This window comes from Cyclopterus lumpus, chromosome 14 (assembly GCF_009769545.1).
Source record: "Cyclopterus lumpus isolate fCycLum1 chromosome 14, fCycLum1.pri, whole genome shotgun sequence".
Taxonomy (NCBI): Eukaryota; Metazoa; Chordata; class Actinopteri; order Perciformes; family Cyclopteridae; genus Cyclopterus; species Cyclopterus lumpus.
Genome location: NC_046979.1, coordinates 8,444,082 through 8,457,866, shown reverse-complemented (window position 1 = coordinate 8,457,866; position 13,785 = coordinate 8,444,082). Strand labels below are relative to the sequence as shown.

The window sequence follows — 13,785 nt, the reverse complement described above, 5'->3', positions numbered from 1 at the left end:
TGTAATGTAATGTAATGTAATGTTCCACCGGTTCCAGCCGATGCTGACCGCGGCCGCTATAGACGGCTCGCGGTTGCACCAGAAGAGCTTAGTGCGTTCCAGAAGTGTCCTAGAAGCTCTGCTACGATATAATTATCAGGACGAATGCATTTTTTAACAACTATTACACAACCACACATCTTTTGATCCACGGCGTTCATGGCTGGACTTCAAACTGATTTATCTAATAATCTATTCGCAGCAGCGCTACAAAGAAGGAAATAACCACAATAAACAGGTATCGTGTTCTGCATTTTATGTAACATACTGTTTCGGTGTGCATAATAAGTGACTTTGCGGAAAATATGACAACAATTGCATTCCTCTAAATATCATTCTCCATTCCATCCACATGTCATTATATATAGTTGGCAACTTGAGTTTCAGTTTGGTTTTATAGCATCGTGCTGTGTTCTAATTTATAACCATGCATATTCAAAAATGCTGTTCTGTCACAGTTCATGCACTCAATTATTAATGATGTACTTTTTTATTTTTCAGCAGGAAAAATCATTTACGGTTGTGTTCTGCTTGAAAGACATGATGATATGATTCCATTCGCATAACTGTTTTGTGGCTTTACAATGAAATAGTTTCGCAGTTTTTGTTAGTTCCGTGTGTGTGTGTGTGTCTGTGTGTGTGTCTGTCTCACATACACACACACACACACTAAAGAAAAGCAGTGCCTTCATGTACAGTTTGTGATCGGCTATGAGCTTTATTTGGTAACTGCGCAGTTGCTCGCATGAACTGACAAGCCGAAAATGTGCCGTATAATGTATGTGAATATACAGTTTATACGTACAGTAAACCAGCTGACTGCAAAAGCAGAATTTAATTTCCATGCTAACCTCTGCTAACCAATTGGGAAGGAAGAATAGTTGGAAGGAAGTCCATTTCCCAATATACAGTTGCACATGAATGCATCGTCAAAGGAGATTTAGGCGTCCTTAAGTCTGCCTTTTGAACTACAGTACATTACCCTGCAGACGGAAAATACATAAACGTTCGCATACGTTGCCCGAACGTACCTTGACATTAGTGTTAACCGGCGATTTACGGGTTTGAAAGTTGTTACGCTGATTTAAAATCCTATCTCTGTTTCAGTTATTGGTTGTAGTTAAATCCTGGTTCTTAATGGTATTTATTACTCGATTACTAAAAGAAACTAAAACATGTTCACAGCTTAGATCCGCTTACCACTGGTCTGCTGTATTGCATGTGCAATGATGCGTGCGTCACCAGCGATGGCATAAACAGAATCGCAAAGCACGTTTCTCAACATTTCTCGTACATTTGGAACCCGCTTTGATTCGGCTCTCGTTCTCGATAGCCGGCCCTGTACAACACACACTTTTACTGCCCGTCTCCCATCTGTCAGCAGCATTCGGTTTGCAACCTAAACTTCATTAATCTGCTTTTGCACACCAAGATGGTGGGCGTATGTAGATGTCAGCATAAAACGTCATCGCTCTCTCCTTCTGCGAATGTTTCTCTGCATTCCTGCCTACCAGCTCTCTGTGTGTGTGTGTGTGTGAGACCTGTTTTCCATCGTCACTCTCAGCCTTTTGGCAACACAGACCAAAATACCGAGTCCTGTAGGGTTGGGCATGGCGGACTCCTCTCCATAAGACAACTGTAAAGATAAACACCCAAATGCTGAAAGCCACACCCTGACCCCGATGGAAATACATAAAGTACATCATTTCAGCAGAGATACAGTAGAGGGGCAAGGGATCAATTGTTTCAATTCATTGGTTACGAGAGGGAAGTATAATGTCAATTGAATGAAAGCACTCAATGGCGTCCTTTCACTCTGTGCTAGCAGCCAGTAATGTTCGCTAGCTGTCGTCTCCATTTCCTGAGACACAATCACTTATTTTTTAGAAGCTGTGTCAAGCCGGACCTCTAGGGGCGATACTGGGTACACGTATTGCGTTTCAGCTTCTACTGTATTTTGTGTATAGAGGACTGACATTCGACACTTGCTCAGCCCCGGCCCTCATTCTCTGCTGTGTATGTTCCAACATCTACATGTTTTAGTGCAGTAAATGTAGGCCAACCTGAAATGGGTTGTGGAATTTTTTTTTTTTTTCTTCCTTTATTATCACACCACAGCGAAACCACTTCTTTCCACTCCCTTTTCTCTTTGTTTTGCCTCGATGCCAGTTAGCCAAGTATTTTTTAATTGCTGCCTTTTTCCTCAATTACCTCCTTGTTTCATGTGAGGGTATGAGTTTTCGCCCAGAATCAGACTTTGTAGGTAGAACCCTTTCAATGATGATATCATTACATGTGTATGTATTGATCAATTTGTAAATAGCTGTGGTAAGCTTTCCGTCATGTAATTGCTGTTGGCTTACATGCTGCATGTCACTGCTGGGATATACAATTGTGATATTAATAGTGAATACATATGTGGGGATCAATTATGAGTTGGTGAGGGTAGAAATTGGTCTTTTCAGTCAACTTGCTGTTGTGAGGGAGAAAGCTGAAGAAAGCGGAAGAGTGGCTGAAAGGGGAAGGGGTAGGGAAGACTTTGGGGGTGGCAAAGCATTAAGGTGCTAAGTGAACGCTAATTACATAAGAGCACCAGGGGAAATGGGTGCTTTGTGCCCTCAGGCCCTGGCCATCTATCTGATTTAATACGCACAATGTGTCATCAGCAAATCAAATCTGCAGGGAGCAATTGAAGGTTCTCTCTCTCTCTCTCTCTCTCTCTCTCTCTCTCTCTCTCTCTCTCTCTCTCTCTCTCTCTCTCTCTCTCTCTCTCTCTCTCTCTCTCTCTCTCTCTCTGCTGCCTACTTTAACTGGAAAGGAGATGGCAACACTGGTCTGAGTTTTTTTTGTTGGATAATATTTTAAAACTTATTTAAAAACTAGTGTACCCGTGCTTCTTTCTCTTTTGTTTTGTCTGTCCACCAATCTAAAACCCCTAAACATTAATGTCAAGGAAAACTTAAAAAAACATTCATATATTCACAATTTAGAGGATATAACCTGATTTGTTTACGTAAAAAAAAAAACACATCATTGCATATAGTATAAAAACGGAGGTGGTTTTCTATTCTATTCTATGTTTTGTAGCAAATAAGTCCTTTCTTTTCTTTAAATTCTGTTCAACTGGTAACCTAAACCCCCCAAAATCACACTAGAAACATTCCTCTTTCGGACCAGAACCACATTGTTCTGGTGTTTTGGTGAAACAACTTAGAATAACCACAGGACAAAACACAAAGTTACAAAAGTGCTCTGAAATGTGATACGTTTGACTGTGAATCATCCATATCTTGCTAAACCTAATGATAATCATGCTCTTAGTGTTGTAAAGCAAAGCACATTATGATATATCACGGATAAACTTAAAATATTGAGCCATTGCCCTTCATTTATCTCCCTGTGGTCTACACCATGTGGCCCAATTTCCTGTAAAGCTCCACATTCCAATACAGCATAGCTACGCTCCAGGGATTGTGACCTCATCTCGTCTAAACCGTGCCCTTCCCAGACGAGAACAGTAGAAGTTGTGTCCTCCGTTTAGCAGCTTTCAACTGCTGTCTTCTCTTCTGGACATTGTCTTGTGCATCAACGTTACAGAAAAAGGCCTAACTGTGTATCCTGCTAACACATTTTCCAGTGGTCTCCGTACTGTGATCTGTTATTTTCTGGGCTGTCTTTGCACACACACACACACACACACACACACACACACACACACACACACACACACACACACACACACACACACACTTACTTGTGTGCCGGCCTCTCTATATATAGCTGAAGCTTGTGTAAAGAGGTGAGCCTCCTGCTGGACCTCGCTGGGTGATGCTGCATGTCTGAAATCAATATCCCAGCAATGATATTTATCTCAGAAACATGGGAAAACTCACTTGTTAAGCAATCACATTCATATTTGTCATATTAAACAGGCAGATAACATCAATGCGTGAGGTCCAACAATCCTGAAATATTCCCTGTCATGTTTCATATGTTTTTATCAGTTTATAAATACCTTTTGTTATCGTCTGTTTTGACAACATCATCATTTTGTCTCACAATATCCTCAACATCCCCTGATCCTCACAACATGACCCCGCTGAACGACGATAAACAGAGGTATCGAATTATTGCTCAGCCTTGAGGGACAGTTGATTTTCTCTCATTCTTGTCTGCTTCCAGAATTATGTACATATTGGATCCCTTAATATCTCTGTTAGTTATTTATGTGTTGAGTGACAATTCTTCTCTGCATTAAAGCCAATGTAAACACAAATTTAAGTCAATTTAGCAATTAATGAAAAGAAGGGGGCAGAGCAGACGGCAGTAACTTATTTATTTTAGCATCTGAATTAAGAGTTCTCTGGTTCGCTGCCAGTCACTGTGGAAACTGTTGTTAATGAGATGTCACCGCGACTGCTTTGCTAATGATTCTTTATGAGCATCTGTGGCGCTTTATTATAGAACATAAATATGGCGGACGGACGGGGAGCGGCACAGTATAAAATATGAACATGACAATGGTGGGATAACTGGGTCAACGTGTTGACTGAATTTCTTTTAACCTATTTGAGCTTTCACTTTTCACCTCACTCACTCTGGCCTTCACTCTTCTTCTTCTTAATAATAATAATGATCATATTTTCCAAATGAAATATAATGGAGTAAGTGCTCCAAACTTAATGAACTTGTTTGTCATTGCTTTTGAAATATTCCCATACGAGTGTATTCCGACACTATGGTTGCACAACAACTGCTTGGTTCAGATCAGGAGAGGTTATAAAACCACAACTGTGGTCTCCACTGCCCAAGTCACCCAATGTGTCTACTCATCTATCCTCCCCGACCTTCTCGCTAACAGGTTGTGCAGCTCAATAAAGACATGTAGCACCTTGTCCGCCTTTTTTGCTTCTGACAGGCAACAATCACATAATTGCATGGCCACAAGGCCCTAGTCTGGTGAAAGTAGAATTTGAAGAAGAAGAAGAAGAAAAAAAAGCCCTCGCCTTGGCGTCTACTTCACAGGAGAAAATGGTGTGTGCGTGGTTGAACACAACTGTAAGTGTTCAAGTTACACAGGAAGAAAAGGCTGACATGATGGTTGAATTGACTGCACTTTGAAGGAGATGGAGGCTCTCAGATGTGATGGAGGGGTGGGTGGGTGGGTGGAGTTTTAGTGGGAGAACAAGGGAGAAGAAAAGAGGAAGCTATTACACTATCACATGAGGATTTCTGAAACAAGGGTAGCTTTATAACTGCTCCTCTCTAGCAAAGAAAGGCTCCACTCAGTAATTCACAGAGCACATTAACACACACACACACACACACACACACACATGCACGCTTTATATTAGTGATACACACAGATAACATACACATACGCTGTGTACGCTTGTCTCTGGGTAGGTGAGTTGGATAATCCCATGACTCGCCTGACTTCCTCCATACTTCCTGCCAGTCGTGACACTCGATTGGCTGACAGCTGAGTGCGGGGCGGGGGGGCTGCCCCAGCAGCAGTAATACGAATATTACATAACCTTGGCAGATGAGGCGGGGTGAGGGGAAGAGGAAATGAGCAACAAGAGAGGACGAGAGAGGCAGAGGAAGGACGAGGGAGAGAGACGGATGTGTTGGAGAGAGAAGTGAGAGTAGAGAATGGGAAAAGTACAGTCAAATTGCACAATAAATATTAAAAAGGAAGAGAACAGCTTTTCTTAATGTATTGGGTTGATGATGCAATAGGGCAACACAGTAGTACCAAATAATTGTATTGTATTTATTTTCTCACTTTTCACATTGTATAGTAGAAAAAAAGAATATTGAAGAGTTTTGCCATATTTGAGTACAGACCTGGATCACACACGGTTTATATGACAGCGTATTATATCACAGCATGTAAACTGTTTGTGTTTTGTTTTTCTCACCTGCGTGTGTTGTGTTACATGTGCAATCCTGTTGGATTTTTGAATATGCCTTTTACATTTAAGTGATGGGCTGTTGCACATGCCAGTTAGCACAGAATGCAATAATTCATAATATTAATACAACAGTAATGAAGTATTGTCCTGGGATCACACAAGGCTAATTTGTATAGAGGAAGGACAAATGCGATATAATGGACTTACTGCTATAACGTCGAGTCAATTCATCAATAAAAATTGCCAGAAGATGTTTCTGCAACAATTGAGCGTCGCCCTGGACTCTATTAAATTGCACCCGCACCAGTGTGTGCTCCCTAAGATGGGTGTAAAATCCTTTTTTCCTTTTTGATGTAGATTTTTACCATGTTCTTTATGGGTCTCATATGATGGATTGGTTTCAGGGAACCCACTCATTATCAGAGAATAGGAAGAGCATGGAGGATCTTCATTATGTGCCACGGTTGCCATAAAAAGATTGAACTAAATATTGTTGCAGAAACTAACATGACTATTATAACTATCCAGCCGGGGTAAATGTTGTTTTAAACAATATTGTTTTTCTTACTTTCTACTGGTTTTGTGAGTTCTATTCAAACAACAGCTGTGTTAGTCATCAAAAGTGTTGCAAAGCTGGAATAGGAAAGACGGTATATATTCTAACTGTATCCCTGTGTTACCTTTTTGACTCAATAGTGATATGTGAGACATCAATACAAACAAGTTAGAAACCACGCTGCTAACATTAGTTTCCCCAAATGTCTCGTATGATGTGTTTGGACAAGTTAGTCAGTTTCCTATTTGGGTCAAGGCTCAGCTCTGTGAATGTTCTCATATTCTACACCACTCTGCCACCACCCGTCTCATACTTTCTGCTCCCACACATTGGCCTAAAAGAGCTTTGATCTAATGGAAAAAACAGTCCTCTCATTGGTTCCCACTGTAGTCGCTGTTATGCGATTCCCCAGTGACACAGCAAGTCGACCCAGTTCAGTCTTTGTCCATAGTCGCTACAGGCACTTTGTTTGTTGTGGACTGTCATCAACGCTTTCCCACTTCCTCATCATGTCACGTTTTGTCTTTAAGAAACTGTGTAACACATTTATTACTTGTCTAGATGCTCTGGTTTGATTTTATTCTGATGCAAATTTAACTAACAGTTGGCCAGCTCATGCGATTCATTTCAAAGTAAGTGGAATACAATGTACAATGGTGGCACTGACTGATTCCAAACTGACTCGCTGGGGAGAAATGTCAAAATGTGTTTACAGTTGTACATTGTACACGTTTATAAATATACTGATTGCGTAGAGATAGAGAGGACTGGGCATTCTTAAAAAAATGTTACAGCAGGATTTAATTTCTTGTTTTTGGTCCGGAGTCTTGTTGGCCTCTGCACAGCCTCTCACTGTTGACACACATATTGTGTGTTCCTGTGTTCTCACAGGAAGAGAGGTTTGTAGGTTTGAAGTAAAACAGCCAGCGAAGTGACTGGTGTGCTGCCTCAGACTGTAAACACTGTTCAGCCTGTTCCGATTTTAGTGTTTTCATCACTTACATTGACTATTTCATAAACGCTACCACCCTAACCCTAACCCTTACCTAAATCTAACGTTATGTTGATTGTGTAGACGGATATATGTACCCACAAGATGGGTAAAACACGGTCACAGATACACACTCACATATATGCTGTATTTATTCATATTTTTGGGGAGTATTGGTGAGATGTGTGTTTGTTGGATTATTCCGTGTGTGTGTGGGCGGCACTCTGGTCCTAATTGAGGCTTGAATCTCTGCTGCATGGCTCAGAGCCATTGGCTAGGACGGTTTTAAGTGTTTAATTCAACCACCACGCTGATCATCATGATTGAAAAGAACAGAATTGTGTTTCATGCAACATTTAGCTCTGCAATCGCTGTAAAAAATGGATACCCTCCCTCAAAAAAAAAAAAAAAAAGGCCTATTAAAACAAATATTAAACATAAAGAAACTGTAGATTAATCATTGCAGTGCACATGTTACTAAACACAACTCTAATGATCTGAAAACTAAAAAAATCAAATACGGTTTAAATGCCTTCACACGCTTCACTTGGCCGGTTGGTGTCATGTGATCTCCCACTTCACTGGCAGTCTTTCTTTTTCCGGTGGCTGAGCAATCCCATAAGAGCCATCAGAGGACAAGCACTGCCCCATAATTAGTGTGCACGGCATCTTCACTCGAATCCAGCCATAGCGGCGTTGAGTTGACAAGTAATGTGAGCGCCAGAAAGATGAGCACATAGACACATAGTCACCATGCTCCTCATAGCGGACAGGGACGTTTCTATAAATACTGTAGTACTGCCAGACTGTCGATCCAAATGTAAGACCAGTACATATTAGTAAGCATCTGCCACAATGTTGCAGGGGGGCTAGTGTTGCGGGTCCAGTCGAACCACAGTGTGTACAGATCAGAATAAATATGGGCAACATTTTTAATTTCTGTGTCAAGCTCACTGTGGGGAAGCCTGTGATTGGTATTAAAAAAAAAACTTATTAACAGCACAGTCTATCTGGCATGACATGAGCTGTGTTTTTATTTGAGGGTCAAATGTAGGTCAGAGTTTTGTTGAGGTTCATTACAGTACGGCTGCTGGTGAATAAAAGTTGCAAGTTGTGGGTTTTGATAAGTTTCACAATGAGCCGTACATAGTCATTTAGTTTTTTAATCATTCCGCCTGCGAGCTCTGTGCTGGAGGTATGTGTTTTTTTTTGTCTGAATAAATCTTTGGATTTTTATTCTTTTAATTATTGTTGCAACAGAACCATGCGGTTCTTTTTTTTTTTCCTTATTTGGAGTTGAACTTTGCATCTAAGCAAATCCACACAGAGATAATCTTCATTGCGAGGGCCTCTTCCTGGCTTCTATCTATTTTCCCATTTTTTTTGGGCACAATTTTATGAAATTGGTTCAGTATCATCGCTTAAGGGGCTGCAGTGTAATTGCTCTCTGCAATTCTCCACCATTTATGGATGTCCACTAAAAGTGCTTGTTTTTGCCACTGTCCGGCACAAATTGTTATTAAGTGTCCTAACAACATCATGGAAAGGACCCTACAGAAAAATATAATGTTTTTCTGTACCTTCCACTTGATCTGGTCTGTTTGTTAATATGCTAATCAAAACTGACAGGATATATCTCACGTGTCCACCGTTGTCTTCCTGCAACAAGTCGTTGAACAAACGTGAGATATCCCGTCAGTTTGTTTTGTAGGAGTACAGAAAGCGTAGCTTTGTGTTGTCTACAATATTTTCAATGTGATGGCTTAGTTGATTGTCAAAACCAGCTAAAGACAGTTTAGCCAATGTGGATGTGATGCGAAATTTCAGAACGAGACTTCTCAGAGTGAACAGAAAAACTAGGTCCTACGGTTCTTTCCATAATTAACTATTTGAGTCTGTCGGTGCCACTCAATACTGGACCACTTTCAAAAACCTTTGGCCTCAATAGTCACTTGGACACAAAAAACATGGGAAAATAGGGTCCACGTTATAAATACCAAATCTACCCTTTAAGCCATTTGCAAAACAATGTGACCGATTGTGTTAATGTGTTTCAGATGACTTTGTGAATCCCCCCCCCCACTATTTGAATTGATCTGACTGTGTTGGGAATGATGTTGGCTAGTCCAGTGTTAAGCTATGGCTAAACTTTTTAGCCGGACGTCTTCTAAGATACACCACGTCTACTCCCACTTGGTCGCAGTCCAAATTACATAAGCGAGTGTCGTCTTTCCGCTGACCATGAAGCTCTGGCCGCTGTGACTTTGGGTGGTGCTTGTTTGGGGAGACAGGCAGGGATGGCTCCTGGTCTTTGAGACTGACGCTCACTAGTTCCATTTATTCACTCTCCACTCTTCACTCCTGTCTGGCAGATATTGCTCTGTAACGTTAGTGCTATGGACAGAACATGGGTAGCAACAACATTTGGAGCATAGTGATCCAGAATCGCCACCAAGAAATCTGTCGGCCTGAATGCAAAGTCATTATTGAGCTTAGCGAGCCAACTCTGTTACGTGATGCTAATCTACATTCCAATGAGTGTGCAGCCAAAACAAACAAGGGAGAAAAGATGTAAGCCCTTCTAATGCTGTTAAATTCCTTTCATGGATTACACAGCAGTGTCAGTCTAACACTAGTTTGGAGCCTCCTTCTCCACAACATGACCCTTTGGACCTTACGCACTCTCGTGGGCACATGCTGGCGCTTCGCCTGCAATACACCTGGCACAATTGTGTTGGTGCCTAGTTGAGCAGTTCATGTGTCTCGGTTACTTTAAGTCTAATTTTAGACTGTTGAGTATAATAACAACTATGTGTGAGTGTAGGCAAGTTTCTCAAGAGATTTAGAGCTCAAGATAGGTCTCCATAGGCTTCATTGGGTTTGACTTATTTACTTGCACATTAAGCAATAATGAGAACTCGATACGTTCGCACATGAGAATTAACAAACCATCAAATATATCAGGTTTAAGTCAAAGAGCTTCAACTAAAGACAACCTCCCAGTCATTTATTGTAGCATTAATGCTCAAAGTTGCTCTTAGGTTTCCAACATTTTGAGAAGAAGTTCCAGTTATTTGCCTGTTTGATGTTTTATGAACCAATGAAGTTTAATTATTTAAGCAATACCACCATCATTCTTAACATTCTCGACCTTGTCCAGAGAATAAAAAAATATTAATCTGTTTTTAGTTTACATATTTCCCTTTGCCTACTATGTTTGTCCACAGGGTTTGTATGTTACCTGGCAACAGTACAGCATACCATTGTGGCTGCCCATAAACCAGCCCTTAGCAGCCTGCTTTTGATTTATAACAAACATCTTTTCTGCTTACTCATCTTTACTTATGTTTCTCTCTCTCTGTTTGCTTTTTTAGTTCATCGGCGAGAGCTGGAGAGACCCTGAGTTCTGCGTTGGCAGGCCAATCCAAGCCCAGTGGGCAGACGCATAAGATCTGCTTGGTGTGTTCAGACGAGGCCTCTGGATGCCACTATGGGGTTGTAACCTGCGGCAGCTGCAAGGTGTTCTTCAAGAGGGCCGTCGAAGGTCGGTCTCCCACGCCTACCTCCATACTCACTCACTCACATGTATAAAAGGTTTTAGGTTTAAACAATTGTATCGACACAAATCTTTCTATTGAAAAAGTTGTTTATATATATGTATGTGTATATATAATTTTTAGACGGTGTTCTCATGTAAACCTTTTTTCTTTAAATTCAATTCAACTCATCTTTTGAACCAGTAAATTGGGGCCACATCTACACCAGGCTATAATCAGATTAGCAAATTCCTGTTTGTGTATTCTATATTATACAGCCACAACCTTGTACACGTGCACCTAATAGCAACTGTTTGCATCCAGTACTTTATACATTTTGTCCCAAAGACTTGTTTATTTTAGTTCCATATAATCAGCTCTTGGAGTTTTTGCACGACAATGAAACACTTGCTGTTTCTCTTTTCTAGGCAATGCATTCCATTTCCCATTGCTTCTCTCTGCTTCTGCTTCTGCTTCTGTTTCTCCATTTCCTGTCTTTCTAAAGCCGTCTCTACAGATGTGTAATTAGTTTGAAAAGGCTTTTTTGAGGAGTGTGTTTCTGTCAATGGATTATTGCATGTATCAACAACGCCTCGGTGAACAATACATAGACCACTCCCTATTGATCAATGGCCCAACACTGGTACTAAATGCACGGAAATTAGCCAATCTCTTGGTTTTTAAGGCCCAGTTAGTCGTGCCATTTTTCTTTCATTCTGTGCCTACATTGACTATCTGTCTGTTTCCTCTATTTCTGTAACTAATGCTGCCACTTAAGCTCATTCTGAATGTAAGGTAAACATACTGTTGATTGTTTTCTGCAACAGTTCAGGACTCAAACATGGCTGGTGGTCGATGATGAAAATGTAGAACTTTTTAGCCAATACAATCAAACATTTATTTGAAGCTACTATTCCTAAAATATTTGTAATAAACCATTATACAGATGAATTGTAAAATTATAATTATGAACACTTGATTTGAGCTGTAAATGCTGCTACGTGTAATTTGTCGAGTTTGATTTTTGACCGTTATCCAGGTTAACTTTTATGATGTGACGCTGTTTCAAATTCCAAGAGCTCAAACTGAAGTGTACGTTTTATTTTGAAAAGAGCTGCCTGCAGTAGTTATATCTGTTATTTTTGTTTTTTTCTCCCCCTCCTCCATTCTCCGCTCGTTGGTGAAGGATGGAGAGCACGACAAAACACAGATGGTAAATAAATGCACTTTTAATAATATATAAATGAATAAGTATAAAAAATGATGATGATAATGATACTTTGATCCGTGATCTGCTCATTTCCCTGTATTTCTTACGCACTGAATATATATATATATATATATATATATATATATATATATATATATTTTTTTTTTAATACATTTTTTTAATATGACGCACTGAAATATGATCTGTTTCGACACATGAATAGCCTCTTCTGCCAACTATCTGTTTAAGCATGCAAATGTTCTGATTTGTTCATTCAAGTCAGCGTAAATTGCCTGCGAGTGATTTAGTATTTCTCTTTGGAATGTTGCACCTCATGATGCTCACAGGTGGTAGATCCAATAATTACACTCACAATCTGTTTCTAATTAGGCCTTTTATTTTCACTTGACCCATATAAACCTCATGAGATCTGATGTCAAAAATCACCTCAACTCTTTGTTGTTTTGTTTCTTTGTGATGTCCATGTCTTTTTCACTGTTCCTACTGATAACTGTATCAAAATTACAAATAGGTTTCTCTTCTTAAAAGAAATCCTGCTCGATTGATTGGCAACTGATATCAATATATCATGAATTCAAATGACAATTGTAGCCATTGTCATGTGAAATCTGTATAACTCCAAAACGTCAAATGTATGAGTTCAGTCACTATATGTATTTTTCAGATCAGATCAGAGAATCTGGTTGTTGCTTTTTATTTGCCAATCAAGGATAAAATAAAGGATTACTTAACGATTACAACCTTCAACACTCAACAAATGAAAGCTGCAAGCAGCGATGAAAGGGACTGTTTGACACATTTGTGCACTTCAGTGACTGCAACACAAAATAAAAAAATGGCCAACTTCCTGCTGAGTTTAGAGCATGGCCCCGTGAGACTTTATTGTCAGTCCCCGGGATACATGTGCTTACTAAATGTCATACATCCAGGCCAAGACTCTCTTGCTTTCCTACTTCTTTTAAACAATCAGATTAATTCACTGCTAAATGTTGCTTAATTGAAAGGAACTGGTCATGTGAGTTGACGGTGCCGGCCTACATGTTAGTGTTGGCTACAAACCAGTCAGTTCTGAAAGGTGCCTCCAGGCCTTTGTTAACAGATCAGGGCCAGATAAGGGAGCAAGGAGTGTGATTCAGCTGGCACTTTTAACACCACAGATGGCTTTTTACGCCATTGTTTGCAATGCCTTCCTGGGGTATCACGGAAAGCTGCAACAGGCTGCAACAGGCAGCCCGCAGGCAGCTGTCTCGTCATCACACCACCAGCCCCGCAGAATAATTTACAGTCTCTGTGAAATGTGATCATTTGTAGGATTCAAAGGTGATTTATTTCTGTGCTTTAGATAAATGTCTAGATACATTTGCAGAATGTATTTAGCTCCAGCCCCCAACCACACAGGGTGCTGCTGTTCTGAAGCATCATTAAGCCGAGCTAATCATTTGCTTGATGTCCCAGATTCTGTGTTTGCTGGTGCTCGTAGTGCATGCATGTAGTGTGCTGTATTAGCTCAGTAT

At 40.3% G+C, this 13,785-nt stretch overlaps 1 protein-coding gene across 2 annotated transcripts in view; it reads left to right on the top strand.

Moving 5' to 3' along the window:
• Nucleotides 1-13,785, top strand: part of LOC117742946 (glucocorticoid receptor-like) — a 51,116-nt gene that overhangs the window by 24,070 nt on the left and 13,261 nt on the right. Inside the window, exons 3-4 of one of the 2 annotated variants that reach the window (XM_034550626.1) lie at nt 10,879-11,048; nt 12,227-12,253. In XM_034550626.1, the coding sequence (XP_034406517.1) occupies nt 10,879-11,048; nt 12,227-12,253 (197 nt within the window). The remainder of the gene's footprint in view (nt 1-10,878; nt 11,049-12,226; nt 12,254-13,785) is intronic. The other variant, XM_034550627.1, reaches the window with a different exon arrangement.